The sequence below is a fragment of the Physella acuta genome, unplaced genomic scaffold, assembly GCF_028476545.2.
Source record: "Physella acuta isolate Inbredline_101_S28 unplaced genomic scaffold, ASM2847654v3 ptg000207l, whole genome shotgun sequence".
Lineage (NCBI taxonomy): Eukaryota > Metazoa > Mollusca > Gastropoda > Physidae > Physella > Physella acuta.
The window spans coordinates 10711-32280 of NW_026731726.1; the positions used below are offsets into that span (position 1 = coordinate 10711).

Consider the following 21570-nt stretch of genomic DNA (forward strand, 5'->3'; position numbering starts at 1 on the left):
CTAGATTTCTCCACTGCAAACATAACGTTAGCCATAACATTGCTGATTTCAAAACATGCCTTAAGTGCCTCTGTCTAATAAATTTATTTTTATATTTCAGATCGTGCGTTTATTTTCTCTAGCCATGCTAGTCGGAAGGACACTTCTGTTTTGGCGTAACCATAGCAACGGATAAAATTCATTTGAACCAATTAGGAATAAAAACATTTTCTTCGCTGGAAACCTTTTTTAAAATAAATAGGCCTATATTTGCAGCATTCGTATAAAATCAATACGGCGAATTCTTGTGTCCATTGAAATGGAAAACAATGCAGACAAAGTTGCAGTTTAGAGGATATCTAATTCGAAAATAAGAGAGAAACTTGTTCTAATTCACGGAAAAAATTTCACATTCGTGTTTGGAAGGGCGTTAAAATTTATTAATTAACGGCTTAATTATTCAGAAGGAGATTCTTAAAACTAAAAAAAAATTAATTCAATTAGGTTTATATAAAAGTTGGAAGATTAACTTTGGCGCAAATGAATCTTAAGAACAGTGGTGAGGTACAGTGTGGGATGACTTTCATCAAACCGTTTGCTGTGTCCGTCTGAGTGTGTTTGGAACATGGGCCAGGATATCTCTGTTGAAGACCTGAGGCAGGGGATCAAACGTGAGTATTTGATTCGCTGTTTTGTAGAGAACACGTTTGGTGAAGTTTAAGTTTTTTAAAGACGAAGTAGTAAGTGTTGTGATATTTTGCAAAGTGAGTATCTTCTTCTTTTTCTTCTTTCTTAATTTTAGTGTTGGAAGGGATCTCCTCCAACACAAATAAGGATACGTGTCAACTGGTTATACGCCATTGAGGCCATTGACTCCGATTTCATCCTGCTTTTCTTTTTATATTTTAATAAACTACAAGGCTATAGTTCTTTGATTTTGGAGTGGTCTCTCATAGAAGAGTTGCCCCAGCTAACGATCCTCATCTGCATGAGGGGTTGAACTCGAGACTTTTCGGTTTAGCAACGATGAGCTGTACCGACTCGGCCACACCGACCCCTGAAATGAGTCTAAAAAAAGCTACGGTTATTGCAAATAAAGAGTTGAAACAAGGATATTCGTTTAATCCAAATCATGATTGTTATTAGAATTTTTATTTTATTTTTTATTATAAAATAAATAAAGTAACCTTTCGAACCTGACGGCCCATGGGGCAGGTGAAGTAGAGTACACCTCGGCTGGGTGGACTCAGAGACGTGCTACGACTCTAGTCTGGGACCCGAACTCGAGACTTTTCGGTTCGCAGTTAAAAGCTCTATCATTCGACCACGCCATTATCAAATAAGTTGACGTGAAATTTGAAGCATGTACATTATACTAGACCTATCTGGAGGAGCAGTTGAAGCAGTTAAAATGACGAATGCTTGTAAATATTGTTGCAAGGATCAGCATAAATATGCATTTGGGCCTATCCACAACTTTCCTTCCCCCACCCTATCCCTCCTTTCTATCCTCGTTCTTCAAACAAAGCTCAAGCTATCTATGTACTCTTAGATCTTCGTGTACATTTTTAATCAAACACCTTTCATATTTTCCCCTTTGAGATTTGTAAAGAAATTGATTATTAACGTGACTTTTACCCCTCCCCTAATCCCCCCACCCCACTCCTAACCCCCACCCACCGTCTAACCTTTACTACCGACTCTCACGATGTCACGTTGAAGCTGCCAAACTTTCACATTTTTTTTTAAAATCTGGCCGACATTATGATTCATCTGATAAAAAACAAAAAGAAATTCAAATGTTTATGTAACGTGTTACTCCCCCACCCCACTACTCACCCGCTGATCCTATACCCCACCCACCAAAGACCCCCCCCCCCCCCCCACCTTACCACATCATTACATCTTTGAGTAAAATTGTAACTTTAGCCGCGCTAAGTTTCTGTCATTGCTAGGGGCGATAACTACAAGCGGGTCAAAGTTCGAATATCCGGGTCGTGGGAGATGGGAACGTGACATATATGTCTAGTTCACCTCCCCTTCCCCTCCTTCCAAAAATATAAGTTGGGAGAGGGTGATGGTGTTGTTTTGGGCTATAAATAGTCGATCTATAACAAAATGGTGGAACACGAATACTAATATGGTCAGGGATGGAATTTGTGTCAAGCTGAATACATACTAGGGACCTTCTTTGGCCATAGAGTGATATTAGGGTCTATATTATTATAGCGAGCAGACGAAGTAGAGTTGTTCTACATTCGAGACTTGTTAGAAGAGCGTGGCCGGTACAATATTCCCCAGACGTATGAAGATGTAGCTGTCACCGGTGTTCGAACTTTAGACCTTCGTGTTTATAGCCGTGCGCGCTATCGCTCCGACCAGCTGGTAAATAGGACAATGTAAGGAATACGGATCTTGTACTGTCACACCCCCACCCCTCAATGTGACAACACAGTCATTGATGGCAGTTGGATCTGTCACTAGCGGGTGGTGACAAGACTTACCTAGGGTCGTTTGTCCTTGTGACGTGTTACCCTTTAATTATCTGGTCTGTTGATTAAGGTTGATGACCTACATGTCTTTAACCGGTTAGTTCATTAAAGTTTAGCTCCTATTCGATTCTGACGGTCAATGTGGCAAGTGAAGTAGAGTTCACCTGTTTCAGTGATATCGGCATATATAAGGATAATGTGGTCAGTACTATGCCCAGCCGCCTTTACTTTGCGTGAAGTACCCATCATGGTGGACTCAGTTCGTTAAGGTGGACTTAAATGTTTTGTTGGTAGCTGGTCAGTTCTAGAAGATCGGCCTAAGGGGTAGTTCATACCGATATAGCTCTGCTAAGACAGAAAGAAGGGGTTAAGGGACGGGGGGGGGGGGGGGGTAGGTCGAGCTTTTGTGATCACATGCGACGCTGGGGAGGAGGAAAGTTTCGGAAAATGTGACGCCACATTTTTTGCAATTTAAAAAGCAATGTCAGAAACCTAACTTTTTTTTCACTGGAATTAAAATTGATTACATAATTAATTTTGACCGAGCTCAGTCAATATTTTAAAAAATAAAATCGATATTTAAAAAAACAAAACAAATATTGCCATTTTTCTAAAAAATGGGGAGGTGTGACGTCATATTAAATTTTGGGGGTGTTAAGGCTTTTTATGACGATGTGTGACAAAAAGATGAGGTAAAAATCGTTTAATAATGTTTAAAAGACGTTACCGGTCAGTACTATACAATACACCTCTCATTAACCTGTCATTTTGTGTACGATAGATGTATCTGTATCGATGTGGCCGGTTGATTCTATTCCATGTACCAATGTGTCTAGTCAGCCGTCAGTTTGTGTACGATAGATGTATCTGTATCGATGTGGCCGGTTGATTCTATTCCATGTACCAATGTGTCTAGTCAGCCGTCAGTTTGTGTACGATAGATGTATCTGTATAGATGTGGCCGGTTGATTCTATTCCATGTACCGATGTGTCTAGTCAGCCGTCAGTTTGTGTACGATAGATGTATCTGTATAGATGTGACCGACTGATTCTATTCCATGTACCGATGTGTCTAGTCAGCCGTCAGTTTGTTACAAATATCTTGTTTGATGCCATCCATCCATGTAATTAGATCGTAATAAAACGGACGCCTGTAATTAACTAATTAAAGTAATTACTGGAGCAGGTGTTTCTCCAAACATGTTTTTCTTTCCAATGTTAAACCTGCTCATTAACTTGATTTTGCATTAATTATGTCCCAATTAGTGGTCACCAATATATGGACCATGTATCATCCATTCCTCAATTTAATGAACTTTACCAACAGATAGACAATGTATCACCCATTCCTCAATTTAATGAACTTTACCAACAGATAGACAATGTATCACCCATTCCTCAATTTAATGAACTTTACCAACAGATAGACAATGTATCACCCATTCCTCAATTAAATGAACTTCTTTACCAACAGATAGGCAATGTATCACCCATTTCTCAATTTAATGAACTTTACCAACAGATAGACAATGTATCACCAAATCCTCAATGTATTAAAAGTCACCAACAGATAAAAATGTATCATCTATTCTTCCTTGCTTTTCAACCAACTAATCGATTTATAAACTTCTTATCCGTTCCCATACTTATCAATCCACCAATCCAAACTGTCAAATTGTCCACTCCGTTGTTTAAAAATTCACCAACCTTGACTTGATATCCACATCCATCGCTTTGATCATAAATCCACAAACCCGTTATACACTTGACTATTTCTTTGCTCATAAATAGACACATTCATTAAGCAATTTTCCAATCGTTTGCAAATAAATCAAACAATACACTACCCACTTATCATTTGTGCATACTCCAAAGCACTATCCTAAATAATTCACTTATCCACTATTTCGCTCATATATTAAACAATGCAATATCCACTAATCCACTATTTCGCTAATAAATCCACCTATCGACTACCCACATCCACTATTTCTCCCATACATCCACCAACGCACTACACCCATAAATCCACCAATCCACTATCCAATTATCCACTATTTTGCTCATAAATCCACCAATCCACTATCTAATTATCCACTATTTTGCTCATGAATCCACTATCCACTATCCACAGTTGACGAAGCCGTGGAGCAACTCATCACCAACATCAGCAAAAGGATTAAGGGAGATAATCCACTGGGCTACATTGTGTACACACGTCATCGCACGCGCCACGGGGCTCCCACCATCAACAGGAGGTCGTATGGGGAGGAGGAGCTGCTCCGTTTTCAGGGTGAGTCCATGTTTGGTTTATGGGGGTGTTCATGTTTGTAGTTCATAGGGGAGTCCATGTTTGTAGTTCATGGGTGAGTTCATGTTTGTAGTTCATAGAGGAGTTAATGTTTGTAGTTCATGGAGGAGTTCATGTTTGTAGTTCATATAGGAGTTCATGTTTGTATTTCATGGGGTAGTTCATGTTTGTAGTTCATGGGGTAGTTCATGTTTGTAGTTCATGGTGGAGTTCATGTTTGTAGTTCATATAGGAGTTCATGTTTGTATTTCATGGGGGAGTCCATGTTTGTAGTTCATGGGGGAGTCCATATTTGTAGTTCCAGGGGAAGTTCATGCCTTAGCTCCAGTGTCCATGTTTCTAGTTCAAAGTGGGAGTTAATGTTTAAGCTTCAGGGTAAATCTATGTTCTAGCTCCAACGTGTCAACGTTTAGCTCCAAGGGAGCCGATGATTTAGCTTTAAAGGGTCAATGTTTAGCTCCATGGCAGTCCATGTTTTAGCTCCAAGTTGGTTCACGATTAAGTCACGGATCAACCCATGATCTACGTAAGTAAAAGAAAAACAAGTCAAGTACCAGTTACCAGTCGACACTTTAACGACACACCAACAAATTCTACTAGAGGAAGCCTAACATTCATAACAATTTGACTATCGTCGGGGGGGGGGGGGGGGGGGTGAGTGACTCGAGGGAGGGGTGGGGGGAAGTTTGTTCGTGTGTGGGAATAGGGCACAGAGGAAGACATTACAGCGATACTGTTTTACGAGTCCCAGCAGGTCGTGTGTGTGGGTGTATCTGTGTCTGTCTGTGTGTGCCTGTCTGTGTGTGTGTGTGTGTGTGTGTGTGTGTGTGTGTGTGTGTGTGTGTGTGTGGTGTATGTTTGTAGAGGAGGGGAGGGGGAGATTCGGATTCAGTGAGACTTCTTTTACTTTACAAGTCACATGATTCAGGGAGGGGAGGGGGGTGGCGTCAGGGGGAAAGCTAGGACGATCAACGCTCTTGTTTTAATTATAAACATTCGCGAGATAATTAACGTGTTGACGAGGGGTACCCTGTACTATGGCAGTAAACATTTCTCTACATACCCCAAAGTCAGGTCTGAGGTTAGTGGAATGGCTGCCGTGCTTTGGTCTCCAGTCTCTAGCAGTAAAGAATCTACTTTTGGATACCTGTGGGGGCGGTGTGGTAATGGGAGTTAGCGTTTGTTAGATGAATAGAAAGATTTGGGTTCGAATACCGACGGTCTCATTTTAAACTTCACCACTAGGGATATTTATTTGGAGATATTTCATCTTTGAGATATGTTTTGCTGAGATTTTGTCCTTAGGTATTTTGTCCTGATATATTTTATACTGAGTTATTCTGTGATGAGCTGTTTTTCCTTTAACCACGTAAATCTACTTATATTTTTACTTAGCACTCGGCATTAGAAAGAGAAACAAAAAAGATTATTTTTCTTCAATAAAATTCTTCATTTACAAAACATTGAGCTATTTAAAAATAACACGTTGACGTGTCTATTTTAGTCAACATAATTATTTCCGTGCACTTTGTCATTATAAATTATAAAGAAAAATTATAAAGATGTAACGTGTTACCTCAAACCAGAAACCCGTTCAATAATTTTCTCGTTTTTATCTTTCATACATTACACTCTTGTATTCTATATTAAGTATCTTCCATTAGACGGAGACACGTTTTATTTTTGTACCAACAAGCCAGCCGCTGGGAATAGTCTCTCTACGTCGGGCTAGTTATCCTCGGGACCAAATGAGTTACGCCCATTTATTTGACAACCACTTTTAGCCTTTTACATCCGAGACTACGCGCCTAAAGTAGGTCACGTTTCTCCAACCCAATTTCCGATCGCTCACCAAGAAATCCAATTTGATCCAGAAGAAAAAAAAAATGTGCTTCTGCGGTCAAGGCGAACCGACGTCATAGCTCTAATATGTCTAATGCTATCTGTCTAGGATGGAGGGGGTGGGGAGGTAATGGGGGGGGGGGGGTTATATTAGGGCTTCCTTAACTCCTCTCCCTCTACCCCCTCCCCTTTTCGACCTTTAGATATTGGAAACCCTTATCTAGAAAAATATCGTGAAGATTTTTGTACGATGAGATACATGCATTTTTTCTCCAAATATTTGTCATCAAAGAAAAATATTTCTACCGATTTAGCTGTTACTTTTTGTTGAGTGTTTTGAATTCAACACACGAGTTTTTGAAATATAAACAGAGTTCCTTCCAGGCATCTCTTCCCTATGCCGCCCCCCCCCCCCTTACCCCGAACAAAATTGTATTTATATAGAAAAAAATACACTTTTAACAGTGTCCGCCCACCCCCCCACCCCCCCCCCCCCCCGAAAATTTTAGTCTTCTTTCTCCCCCCCCCCCCCCCCCCGGGAGAAAAAAGTCTTAAAGAAACATTGAAAATAAAGTAGGCTACATTATACAGCAATCTTAGCAAAGGAGATAACTCATGACGACAGAGTTGGATAATTAGTCATGATATTGAATACAAAATATTTTATGAAGGTCCATTGTTAAATATGTTAATCGTTAATAATTACTCATGAACTGTGATGTTTACTGGATGATTAATCACGTTACTAAACATTAAATATTTCACTATGGTACATGGTAGAATATTTGAATATTAAATAATTACTATTAAATTGTGATGTTTACCACCAAGTTTTATTACTTTCTGTTTAAGTGTTTTAATTTTAGTAGCATATAGATAATTTACATGATCCATAGGGATGCAGTGGCTCAATCTGTAAAATACCTCTAATTTCTAATGCACGAAATATAAAATTGTATAAATATATTTAAAACCATGTTTATTAACACCATAAAAACTGACTAAATTTACAGCATATTTTTTAATATTTTACCCTAAACATATTTTTAGTTTCAAACTATTTTTCATGTTTATCAATTATGTTGTTTTTTTTTTTTTATTTTTTTTTTTTCGTGTAAATGAGCAGCTGTTATAAATAATGTTGCCGTTTTGAAGAACTAAACTTCAGTACAACAAACAACCGTCTGTTTACTCACACTCAAATTCGCATTCACACATGCACGCGTACACACTCACTCAACGACCAGCGAACGTTCACGTCTTTACAGCCGCACAAACGTACACTCACACGCACACACGCACACATCGACAAGCAACTTTACTCAATCACGCCCCACGTCACACCACGGAGCAGCAAATAACGAAATCGAATTCCTCTCCCTCGGAATATTTCCATGACGATAAAAAAAAAGCGGAATTCTCGTCTCCAGAAATATTTTGCCCTAAGGTAAAACATAAATAAATATTTATAACCACACATAATAATACATTGATATACTTGATGCTGGGTGGTGTATTTATAGTTGCTGCTCGGGTTAAAACAGTATCTATTAAATAAAAAAAAAGATAAGTAACTGTTATGATGAAATTTGAAGACATTTAAGACATAATGTAACATGTTTTTCTAGTCTAGTATTGAATTTGTCTTTAACGAGACGGATATGAACATTCTAAGCGGATGTATTCAATAAAATGTCAAACACTGATTTATTTATTCATTCACTTTTTATGTAGTCTTTTTTTCATGTTTTTTTTTTAAATTTTTTTTTTAATCAACCGGAAATTCCTAACATATCCAGATTTTGAAAAATTTAAAGCTGGATATTTTTTTTTTTAAATATCTTTTTTAAAAATCTCAAAGTTTGAGTGTTTTTATATTTTTTTTACTCTTAATTTATCTTTAATGGCCTACCATTCTAGAAGAATCTGTAGCGATGTGATGAATTTTATATGACGTTGAGGGTACCCTTGGGGTTAGTTAAAACATATTGTAGGGAGGGGACGTGAGTACACAGTGATGGTTTAGTTAGGGCGCGTCCGTGAAATAAGTCCAGCTTAGTGAAATAGTGCATGCATTTCAGAGACGTCAGTGCTAGTCAGATTCGTGCATATGTGTGTAAGAAGTAATTACATCTGAGTGAATTAGTGAAGAAATATGTGTATGACGTCATTGCAGCCGAGTGATTTAGTGGAGAACTATTTGCTTGTCGTCATTCATTATCGCAAGTATGATAATTAGTGTGTACATGTGTATGACGTCTTTTCAGTTTGTGAATTAGTGCATAGCAACAATGCAACTGAATGAGACAATGCAACAGAGTGAATTCGTACAGAAATATCAAACAAGACTATATTGCAGCTAAGATCATTACTGTATACATTCGTATGACCCTAGAGAAGCTGTAAAGTTAATACCCAAACCATTTTAACCGGTACATAGTCGAAACGTCTCGAATATCTTGCGGGTAACTCGAAGAACTCGCTCGGATATTTCCAAACAACCGGAAGTGAATTCCTGCTGGCTAAACTGGCAAAACAAAAACAGGATGACTCACGTGGTGAGTTCATCATCATACCAAGGTCAAGGATGCTAGAGAGTGAGCCTTTTCCAGAAAGTTCGCTTTAGTTTTTATAATGGGAAGGGGGGGGGAGTGATGTTTAGAGCTGGGGGTGGGGGTTTAAAATTGTTTAGAAAACAAAAAGTCTACCTGGCGAGACGCGAGCCCCTGATGTAACAAAACTGGACGGTTGTAATGGATGAGCGCGCGTTCAAGGTCATCGCGTGAGGCAGATGTTGAGCTCACCTTTGGCGGTTTTAAAGCACCCCATGCGGGCATCTGCAAGTCTGCCGTCTGCTTTCAGACACCGGTCTCTGGCATGTGCTGTTAATTGTTTTTTAATAAGGTGATGTCATGTGATTATGTTGTGTGAGTGTTTTTTTAAAGGTGATGTCATGTTATTATGTTGTGTGAGTGTTTTTTTAAAGGTGATGTCATGTTATTATGTTGTGTGAGTGTTTTTTTAAAGGTGATGTCATGTGATTATGTTGTGTGAGTGTTTTTTTTTAAAGGTGATGTCATGTGATTATGTTGTCTGAGTGTTTTTTTTAAAGGTGATGTCATGTGATTATGTTGTCTGAGTGTTTTTTTTTAAAAGGTGATGTCATGTGATTATGGTGTGTGAGTGTTTTTTTTTAAAGGTGATGTCATGTGATTAAGTTTTGTGAGTGTTTTTTTAAAGGTGATGTCATGTAATTATGTTGTGTGAGTGTTTTTTTAAAGGTGATGTCATGTAGTTATGTTGTGTGAGTGGTTTTTTTTAAAAGGTGATGTCATGTGATTATGTTGTGTGAGTGTTTTTTTTAAAAGGTGATGTCATGTAATTATGTTGTGTGAGTGTTTTTTTTAAAAGGTGATGTCATGTTATTATGTTGTGTGTTTTTTTTTAAAAGGTGAAGTCATGTGATTATGTTGAGTGGGTGTTTTTTTTAAGGTGATGTCATGTGATTATGTGTGTGAGTGTTTTTTTAAGGTGATGTCATGTGATTATGTGTGTGAGTGTTTTTTTTAAGGTGATGTCATGTGATTATGTGTGTGAGTGTTTTTTTTTAAAAGGTGATGTCATGTGATTATGTTGTGTGAGTGTTTTTTTTTAAGGTGATGTCATGTGATTATGTGTGTGAGTGTTTTTTTTAAAAGGTGATGTCATGTAATTAAGTTTTGTGAGTGTTTTTTTTAAAGGTGATGTCATGTGATTATGTGTGTGAGTGTTTTTTTTTAAAAGGTGATGTCATGTAATTAAGTTTTGTAAGTGTTTTTTTTTTTAAAGGTGATGTCATGTAATTAAGTTTTGTGAGTGTTTTTTTTAAGGTGATGTCATGTGATTATGTGTGTGAGTGTTTTTTTTTAAAAGGTGATGTCATGTAATTAAGTTTTGTGAGTGTTTTTTTTAAAGGTGATGTCATGTGATTATGTGTGTGAGTGTTTTTTTTTAAAAGGTGATGTCATGTAATTAAGTTTTGTGAGTGTTTTTTTTAAAGGTGATGTCATGTGATTATGTTGTGTGAGTGTTTTTTTTTAAAGGTGATGTCATGTGATTAAGTTGTCTGAGTGTTTTTTTTTTAAAAGGTGATGTCATGTGATTATGTTGTGTGAGTGGTTTTTTTTTAGGTGATGTCATGTGATTATGTTGTGTGAGTGTTTCTGCATGCGTGTGCGTATATGAGTTGTATGTGAGAGCGTTTATGGGGCCATGACAATAAGAAAATAACAGAGCACCCTTTGGCATTAATGTATGTAAACTTTTAAATCGAAATTCAGCTATAAATTTACAATGTTAAAATTTGTTGTTACTTTTTCGTTGCTTCTTAAAAAATTGAATGGAGTGTTTTTTTTTTTTTTTTTTTTTTTTTTTTTTTTTTTTTTTTTTTTTTTTTTTAACCGAATCAATACCTTCAGCATTACATTGAATAGAACATGATCTTAAACTTTGACTAGAAACAATGCCACTGACAGATATGAACAGAACTAGATCAAGTCAGATCACGTTGTGAATGTCATTCGTTTCTTAATATCCAATTTTTCCCCCAACTCTAAATATTTTCCTAATCTAAAACACCGAACGATTTGTGCTATAGTTAGACAAGCTGAAAGACTAATTTCCTCAACAGTTTTTTTAACACTATTGATTTTCCTCAACTTTCGTCATTGCTGAGAGTCTGCGTGCGTCCCCATCTGAAGCAGATTACGATTTTCTTGGCGAAGTTTTTTTTTTTTTAAATCTAAATTTGCTTTGGGTGGAATTTGTTTGAATTGATTCGCTTGACTGCTTCGTCGAGACAGTAGACGGAAGTCAGGTGATGACGTTTTTTTTTTTTTTACATCAGCTCTCTGTTTTATCTTCCAGAAACATCTTGTTTAATGCCAGGGGGTGAATGATTGAGGAGGGGTAAATGATAGAAGCAATTAGTCAGGGTCAGTGTCCTAGACCGATTAGTTATATAGATTGATGAACTTATTTGTCGTGTTGGGAAATTTATCATCTGTTTCGTTATTTTAAAACTTGTAAGCATTGCTATACGCCGATCTATCCTCTAAGTTACTGAAAATTCATCTCATATATCACGAATCTAATTCACGTAAATTTAATACACGTAAAAGCGGCATCTTGCTGAATTTAGTGTTTGTGTTTATATTTTATCCATTTATAATCTCAATCTCTACCGGATTGTTTGTAAAACTATGATCATGTTGAAGATGTTGAACAAACTTTATTCTTTTGACCGTCGCAGTAAATTCGGAAAATCTGCTAAATTTTAGCCGATGTCGCTAATATTATAGAAAAGCAATGTTGCTGTTTTAAAAGAAGTGTCCCCTGTTGTATTTGTACACCACGCTAGCCATAACAAATGAGCGTGTAAACAGTGAGATCTTGAAGACGCAGATATTGATGAATGACTCCGACTCCTAAAACCTTTCGACGCAGTGGCTCGGCGTACTTACGTGGCGATTATCTTTTTTTCCCCGATAGAGGGCCGAATCACGTCGTCGGAATCCCCGTCTGATCCTATCCCTTGTCAGGAAAGCACGAGTTAGCCCTTAATCCCTTTGCTGGAGATGGTCGTATTGCTTCAGCTCAGAGTCGGTATACTGGCATTGCCATAGAAAATACTGCTGAGAATACCATGACCGCAACCACTAGAAATAACATCACTGTAACCACTGAAAGTCAGAGTTTCTTTCAGGCATCTCTTCGGGAAAAGTGCACTACCCCCCCCCTTTCCTCCTTCTCCGGACGAAATAAAAAAACATATACTTGATATAGAGGATATATACTTTAACCAGTCCCCCCCCCCTTATGGGAACTTTAAGTGAGCCTCCTCAAATTTTCAAGATCTTCAAGAGTCCCCCCCCCCCTCTCCTCACCCGGGGAAAAATGTCTGAAAGAAACACTGCTGAATGTACCGTCAAAATAACAGCTAAATGTGCTATAACCACTGGAAGTAACACTCCGCTAAACTATGATGGTATTGCAACAATAATACAAAAGTACTACAAAAACCATTGAAATAACCCTACAATAGAATAACCAGTTAAAGACGTAACAATAAGTTGCCTTATAGTCACTATGTGGGTATGCCTGCACTCGTACTAATTTTGTTTTGAGTTCTTAATCTTTCGCACCAACATTGCGCACCAGGTACATTAACCACAGAGTCACACCGGGGATGTTAATGGGGAGACTTTAGGATAGTACAAGTAAGTTGTTACACTACAGTGCCATAGGCGTAGCTAGGAGAGAGAGGGTGGGGCGACCACCCCCAGCGCTACTCTAGGGAACGCTGAACAAGGTTAAAAATAATAAAATGAAAAAAATCATTTTGAGCTATATGACTGAATTATACACGGTCGAAGTTAAAAAAAAAGTAGACTGATGCTTGGATTAACGGAGTTATTTAAATATTTTCTACATCAATTTTGTCATAACAAAATAAAAACTGTTGAAGGACAGTGACTGGTAAAAAAGCTCTCACGACTTTTTTTCAAAATTTGGAGTGGGGTGGGGGGCATTTTTCGCTAAAGTGGATAAAGATATAAAAAGGGTCGCAAAATTGATAGTTTTGTCCAAAGCGTTGAAATGGGTCCCTACGCCTCTGTATAATGTTACCCCCCCCCCCTCTCACACACACACACTCTCCCCCACACACTCACACCCACTCCCCCACAGGCTGACAGGTGTTGAGACCAACCGTTATTCCACCAATCTATTTAACCCCCGGGGAATTATTTCTGCTTAAGTCACCAACATGGTGGAAGACTTATTTTTTTTTATATATCTCGGGGTACGGCACAGTGGTAGGTGGTGAAGGTACGACCCCCGGGGGGGGGGGGGGGGCAGACATGGTCGTTAAATAGTCTTGCCGTAACGAGAACTGATTCAAGTATGTGGGACGCTGCCTGGTACTCGCCGACAGGAGGTAAATCAACATTTGGGGCAGAGACGTGGAGTTAGGAAACTGATTTATTCCAGAGTTTGTTGCGTCAGTGAAGAACGATGAAGGTGCGTCTAAGACAAATGTAATAATTAACGTGCTTCAATTAGTCCGTTTTAATTTTTCTCGTTTTTTTAATTCAAAGGTATGTCTTAGTAGTATTGGGTTGCTCTGAATCTGTTTTAAAATGTATATATTATATAGAAAAAAAAAATTTAAACAGTACCCCCCCCCCCCCCCACCCTTAACAAATCCTTCAACAGCTCCCCCAACCCCCCGTCTCCAAGGAAACAAATACCTGAAAGTAACCCAGTTTATACGACTCAATTATATGTTTAATGTTATTAATGTTATGATTACTTGTTTAGGTTTATTTGTTTATTTGGTGAGTGGTTGAGTTTAGGATATAATTTAGACAGCCTCTATATATATCTTCGTGGCTATATATCCAGCAGTATCTGTTTAAGTCATGTGGTTAGTAGCAGACTGTTCATGTTAATAAGTAAAGAAACACAAGAGTACATGATCTAATAGACTTAACGCGATGGCATTGATCAAAAATATATATAAGGAAACACAACTCGGTTCAAGTAATGGGCTGGGGGGGGGGGGGTTAAATAGGAACAAACTCTATTGTTAATTTGATCTAAAAGTTGGTAAATAAAGAAAAATGTATTTAAAATACCGCTGCAACCGTTATTTGATCGAATGCACGCTTTTATTTTTTCCTGACTTAACCGCAGCTCAGAGGCCCGTGGGACCAATCAAAACGCCGGGACCAATGGTACAAACACGTGACCCGGGAGACTTGAGACCAACGGAGAGTGGGGCCAGTGACAGCGGGGCTGCCATTAAAATGTCTTCATTTTTCAATGAACGTTTCGTTGTGATGGATGAAGTCTGGGAGAGGGAGGGGAGTGGGGGGGGGGGAGGGGGGGGGATTGAAGGGGATGTATTGGCTGTCTGTAGGCTGGTCGGGAGAGGGAGGGGTGCTAAGGGGGGGGGGGGGGTCATCGGTCAAGTTATGGTCCATGATTTGAGCAGTATTCGGCTGCCGTGTAGTGGGATGAGATTTAATGTCTTCTTTATTTGATCTCATGAGCACGCTCGAGGAATAGCCGGTGATTTATTTTATTTATTTCATGACCACCTATGTGAATGACACGCTGAAACTTTACCAGCGAGATTTATCCAGAATTTAATTTTATGGTACAATTTTAATTGTTGTTTAGACAAGTCAATTCTAAACAATAAATACATTTTGTTGGGGAGAATACTGGGTGTAGGGGGAGCTAGGTGGATATATTATTATTTCAAAAGTAAAATTTAAACTTCCTTAATGTAGACAGGGCGATGGTGAAAAATGTGTATCGTTTCTTGCTAATGGGCTAGGGTGTGGAGGTGTTAAAAGGACAGTAACAACATTATACAACATAAAATTCAAACCCCTTCTACATAGACTAAGGCCGATAGGAAACCCTGAAGAATGAGTAGCTTTTCTAGTAAATGGACTGGGAGTGGGTAGGGGCTAAAATTGACAGCAATAAGCTTTTAGCTGTTTCCGATAAATATCAGCTAACCCTATTCGTTTAAATAAGTTTTAAGAGTCGGATGTTTTTATATTAAATCTCAAAATTCTTTACATACTTTTTCTGTAAAATTTTGAAAAATAAACTTTTATTGATTACAAATTAAAAATGACCAACTAGATAAGTTGGTCACTTGGTCAACACTCACGTATAAAGATGTATAACCCATAAATCTTGGGACACCGTGGCTCTACGTCATGCCCCGTGTTATTACGGTCCCACCATGTTATGTGGCCCGCTGTCTATGAGCTCTCCTCTCTCTCCCCACTCCAACTCAGGGGAGACAATCTACCTATTTATTTAAATTCTAACTATTGTTGATGTGTTCACTGTAGGTTTGATAATTTACGGAAGCTCATTTTTACAAAGGGAGTTTCTTACTTAACTACCCCCCCCCCCACTCAACTATGTTTAGTTCCCAGGTGAATTATGTATTGATTATAAAGGTAGAGTGGGGTGGGGGGGGGGGGCATTAAGGGAAACTTTTTTATCTCTTAAAAATATGGAGATTTGTGATCTGATACATTTTGTTCGGATGCAATGCAAAGTGTTTAGATATATAGATAATATACAATAAGCAAAGTCAGATAAAATATAAAGTGTTTGAATGTAACATTATGTTCAAGGCGGTCCAGACGGCCTTTTGGATGTCGGCCTTTTTGTTGTCGGCTTTATAGCGAGTCCTACTTATATCAATGTCGGCCTTATTTCCATGTCGGCCTTTTCTTCATGTCGGCCGTTTGTCTATGTCAGCCGTTGGTCTATGTCGGCCTTTTGTCTCTGTCGGCCGTTTGTCTCTGTCGGCCTTTTGTCCGGATCCCAATATAAATTGCCGACTAGACGAAGCGAGCTGCAGTATTAATTAAGGACACGAGAGATAACGAGATGGTAGGGATGTGGTCAGGTCAAGTGAGGTCAACCTGGAGCTGAGGTCAAGGACATGACCCGCGCCTGCCACGGTCGTCCATCAACAGTGTAATTAGATCAATGCCACGGACGTTACGTTCATTACCTGAAGGTCACGCTGAGGTCACGGTAGAAGCTTGAGTATTTTATTAGGAGGTTTTTGTTTTACTTTCAAGCTGTGGTTACATTAGGGTTAAGCTTCACTTAGTGCTTTTGTAAAGTGTTTTATTTTAATGTTTTGGTTACATTAGGGTTAAGATTCACTTAGTACTTTTGTAAAGTGTTTTACTTTAATGTTTTGGTTACATTAGGGTTAAGCGCCAGTTAGAACTTCCGTCCAGTGCTTTACTTTAAAGCTGTGGTTACATTAGGGTTAAGGTTCACTTACTTCCTTTGTCCAGACTTATAAGCTTTGGCTACAATAGAGTTAATGGGGTAATGGCCAGTTGGTATTTGCGTCCAGTGGTTCACTATAAAGCTTTGGTTGCATTAAGGTTAAGATACAATTAAAAACTTGCATCTACTGATAGAAAAAAGAACTTGGGTAGTTAACTGGAAATTGTGGTTTAGTTTGAGCTAATAAAGACAATTAGGATAACGTTAAGCATAACAGACGAGTAGGACCTTAATGTACGTATGAGTAGGTGTGTTAATGAGTGGGTATGGGCGTGATAGTGTGTGTGTGTGTGTGTTCGTGAGTGGGTGTGTACGAGTACGTGAATGTAGCAACACAACCAGATGTTGTTATAAAAACAGGAAATAAAAAATAGGTGTTTACGATATATTTTCTACTCTGTTTACTGGGTTAATGCTTGTTAATTACATCGTTGTGTTTTTGTGTGTGTATGTGTGTGTGTGTGTGTGTGAGTGTGAGAGTGTGTGTGTGTGTATGAGTTTTTTTTTGTAATGAGGCAAACATAGGTGCTTTCAAATCCGCGAAACACACACACGCATACACACATATACACGCATAAAGGCAAACTCACACACGCGTTATTCAGACACACTGACACTCACACACACACACACAAACATACATACATGTGAGACAAACACATTGGGTGACTCACTAGAACACAAGATCTAAACAATCTGCTCACCCCTCCCCCGCCCCCTCCCCCCACCGTCCCTGGCGTCATGCTGCTTAAAAGTTGACATGAGCTTACATCACCTGCACGACACCTACGACCTGCTCTGTAAAACTGTACAGGTGTGATAACTCACCTGGCGCTCACGGCGTCGTGTCAGTGCGTGTGTGAATGGGTGAGTGTGTGCGTGAGTAAGTGCGATCATGCATGCGTGCATGCAGAGTCGCGGTCTCTGTGTGTGTGTTATTGAATATTTGCATGTAGTATTGCGTTGTGTGTGTCTGTATGTGTGTGTGTGTTAATGCGATTGAATATGTGTATGTAGTGTTGCATTGTGTGTGTCTTTATGTGTGTGTGTGTGTGTGTGTGTGTTAATGCGATTGAATATGTGCATGTAGTGTTGCGTTGTGTGTGTGCGTTGTGCGTGTGTGTGTGAGTGCGATCATGCATGCAGAAATCCCACGATGCCTACTACAATGTCAAGGACACGCCATTATTTTCGTGACTGTAAAGTACTCACGTTCAAACACATTTCGACTTGCTGTGGAATGGCGTGGTCGGGTAGGTGAGTAAAAGTTGGTTTACCTGAATGTCTTGAGTTCCCGTGGTTCGATTACTTCGCTCGAGCCCAACCCAGCTCTAAAGGGTACCCAACACGAGCCGTACTAAAGTCAACCGAACACAGCACTTTCAGTGTTTCTTTCAGACTTTTTTCTCCGAGGGGGCACTTGAAATCTTCGGGGGGGGGGGCGGTAAACTTTCTTCGGGGGGGCGGACACTGTTAAAAGTATATATTTTCTATATAAATTATATAAATTTCATTTCGTTCGGGGGGGCGGTAAAAAATTTTCGGGGGGGGGGGGGGGTTTAGCCCCCCCGAAGAGATGTCTGGAAGAAACTCTGAGCACTTTAGTAATATTAATGGTACCGAACAAGTAACGAACAGATATAACATGAACTATTTTTTTTTTATTGTAGAGCTAAGTGGTTGTAAGGGTTGACACTTCTGACCCGAAGCACGGCCGGCGAGTGGAGTGGTGGGTTCGAATCCCGTCCGGTTAAAATAACTGTCTCTTCTATGACTCTATTGTGTCTACATTTGGCATTTATTTTTAAATTGCTAAGAATATCTGCTTCCAAACCCAATTCATTTTTAATCATATTAATATGTTAAATCCACTGACACAGATAAACTCTACTTCACCTACGAAGGGTACGTTTTTATTCTTAGTCTTTTGACAGTCTACGACATACTAAGACACTACACCGTGTATGATGGCTGGATAGATTACCAGCTGTAGTAAGACAGTTTGAAACCGGAAGTGTCAAATCCGTCGTCTGCTCATTAGCACCAGTGATGTTAAGCCGGTTTTCTAAAACAAGGTACATTAGCTAATTACGGCTCATGGTAATTAGGTTTTTGGAGAGTTAGATACGAATACTCTTTCCATTTTCGAGATTTTTTCAATACTCTTTTAAAAACGAATCCAAATTTTAAAGCTAAATTTTTATTTTAAACGGATTATTTTAATGATTGAAATACGCATAATTTCATATTTTTAAAAAAATAATCATAATCATTTTAGTCAGACAGTAACGCGTGGTAGAGCGGTAGAGCGCTCGATTACTCACTCGAAAGCATCGAGTTCGGATCAAGGCTCATGTCCACCCAGCTCTGATGGGTACCTGACTAAGATCGAGACAGTAAACACAACTGGTCATAGCAGAGGCGTAGCGAAGGGGGGCGGGGGGGGGGGCGGGGGTGCGGACCGCACCGGGTGACACCATTTAGGGGGGTGACACCAAGGCAAAAAATAGCAAAATATATAGAGAAAAACTTGAGGCGGGGGTTGCAAATCGAAAATTTGAAAGTTTGTCCCCGGGAAGGGTCGCTACGCTTCTGGGGAGGGGGGGGGGGGTGACACCATTAAGTGCCGCACCGGGTGACACCCGACCTCGCTGCGCCACTGGGTCATAGTACTGACGTAATGCAGCACACCATCTGCGCTTCTCTGCAAGAAAGGCTAGCATTTTATTTCCGCTCCTAGTGATTTCTTCTTGTATTTGTTTCAGTTTCGTTGCAGTTTTTATTTTCAGTGCAGTTTTTATTTTTATTTTTACGTCTAAATTTCTTAAGGCGCCATGAAATGAACTATTCATCCATTATTCTACCTTACATTCTGTCGCTCTAGGCTCAACCTACTCCACTTTTAAGCCTCGAAAACTAAACATCCAATTACAATCGACTGGGTCGGACCGGATTTCTACTTGATTTGGTCTTAAGCTATTAGTGAAACGGGGCCCATCATATAAGTTCAGACAATATTTGTCAGGGTATGATATAATTTTCGGATACCTAGGGGATTAAACTGAAATAAAATTAAGAAATAACTAGACAGAGGAATAATGACTCATTAACTTAAGTGGCAGGTCACGGGGGAATGAAGTACAGTTATCCTGTTTCTGTGACCTCGGGATTGAAGGGATTGTGTGGTCAGCACCTTACTTTCCCTTACATGAATCAGGTGGGCCTACCCTTCAGAAATTGTGGGCATAGTGACCCATGTAGACCTACCCATCAGAGATGGTGGGCACATGATGTCTTAGGGTTACACGCCTGGGATTAGCAGTCGTGCGCTCTATGATCCAACCACACTGTTACATCTGTAATTTAATTTTTTTTCCCATTAACTAATGTGTGTACATATACCGCTATCAGGCCATTTTATTTATCATACATTGGCATGTAGCCTACTCAGTGGCTTAGCGAGGTCGGTGTCACCCGGTGCGGTCCGCACCCCCGCCCCCCCCCCCCCCACTCGCTACGCCTCTGAGCCTACTATATATAGAACCTCTATTGTACCCAATAACTTGGGGATTAGGGGTGGGAGCAGGGGGGAGTTGTATTGCTTTCGGTTACCCTAACCCCACACGGTGCGTCAAAGTGTAGATATAATACACTTGAGAACACTTGTGTTTTTAGTTTAACTTCCTGCGTGTATTGAACTCAAAGTTAAAGCTATTTTTACAATGTCTCAAGGACTTAAGAATGTGTTAAAGCACTCCATGATTTTAGCGAGATAGCGTCAAAACAATTGTTTCACAAGATATTAAATTTTGATGTATTTAACCCCCGCCCCGTCAAACACACAAGCACACATATTCTTTCCCGTTATTTCCTATAATTAGATCAAGCAGACTAAAAAGTCTGATCGGAAGATTTTTTTCGAGTGGTGAAATATTAGTGTCAAAAAAAAAAACCTTGGTAAAAGAAATAATTTAAAACAAAACATTCAAACGTCCAAAAATGAAAAAAAAATACTTAGCAAGTGAGCTTAAGGGTGGGAGTGGTGGGGGTTGAGAAGGGGGTTGAAGATGTATTTATCTTAACAAGAATAGACAACGCAAAAAAAAAAAAATGAGAAACCACCTCTGTTGTCTTTCAAAACATGTTTTCTCTGTTGCGACACCAGAGCCTTATCTTTGTCTGACTTCCAGAGCACTATGACTTAAGGAAGGATTGATGTTGGTTTATTGAAGAGATCCGTCCATACATCAATTCCTGTTGCTCTACTGCCCATTCTTCTATGCAGACTGGTCACATGACCTAAGGATCACAAGACCTAACTATCGCATGCCATAACCATCGTATAATCTATCACAAGACTGAACCATCACATGACCTGCCATCGCATGGCCTAACCATCACATGACATATCACATGACCTAAACATCACAGGACCTAACCATCCCATGACCTAACCATCACATGCAGTAGCGTAGCGAGGAGGGGGGGGCGGGGGGGGGGGCATATGTCCCCGGGTGCCGACCTTAGGGGGCGCCAAAATGGGTTGGAAAAGTAAATAGAAAGGTTGAGGGGGGTGCAAATCGAAAGTTTGATGGGGGGGGGGGGTGCAAATCAAAATCTCAAGGGGGGGGGGGGTGCAAATCGAAAGTTTGAGGGGGGGTGCAAATGGAAATCTCGAGGGGGGTGCAAATCGAAAAGTTTGTCCCCGGGCGCCGGGAAGGGTCGCTACACCTCTGATCACATGACCTAACCATCGCTAATTTTCTATTTTTACAACTCCTATCACTATTGTAAGTATTGTGAATATGTTAAATTAACAAAATACGATGTTGTTCTTTGGTGTAAAAATACGATGTTGTTCTTTGGTGTAAAAATACGATTTCGTACTTTGTAGTAAAATTACGGTCTTGTACTTTGGTGTAAAAATAAAATGTTATACTTTGTTGTAGAAAATACGATGTAGCTGATGTCAATTAGCTCTGTACGTGCCAAAAAAATAAAAATAAAAATACCTTGATCATATCTGACAACTGACCAATAGACATTGACAGATGTCACCACGTA

At 39.4% G+C, this 21570-nt stretch overlaps 1 protein-coding gene across 1 annotated transcript in view; it reads left to right on the forward strand.

Moving 5' to 3' along the window:
- Positions 1–510: 510 nt before the first annotated feature.
- LOC131937317 (FYVE, RhoGEF and PH domain-containing protein 4) overlaps positions 511–21570 on the forward strand; it is an 89730-nt gene continuing 68670 nt past the window's right edge. Inside the window, exons 1-2 of the mRNA XM_059294616.1 lie at positions 511–650; positions 4606–4764. Coding sequence (XP_059150599.1) covers positions 605–650; positions 4606–4764 — 205 coding nt within the window. The 5' untranslated portion in view covers positions 511–604. The remainder of the gene's footprint in view (positions 651–4605; positions 4765–21570) is intronic.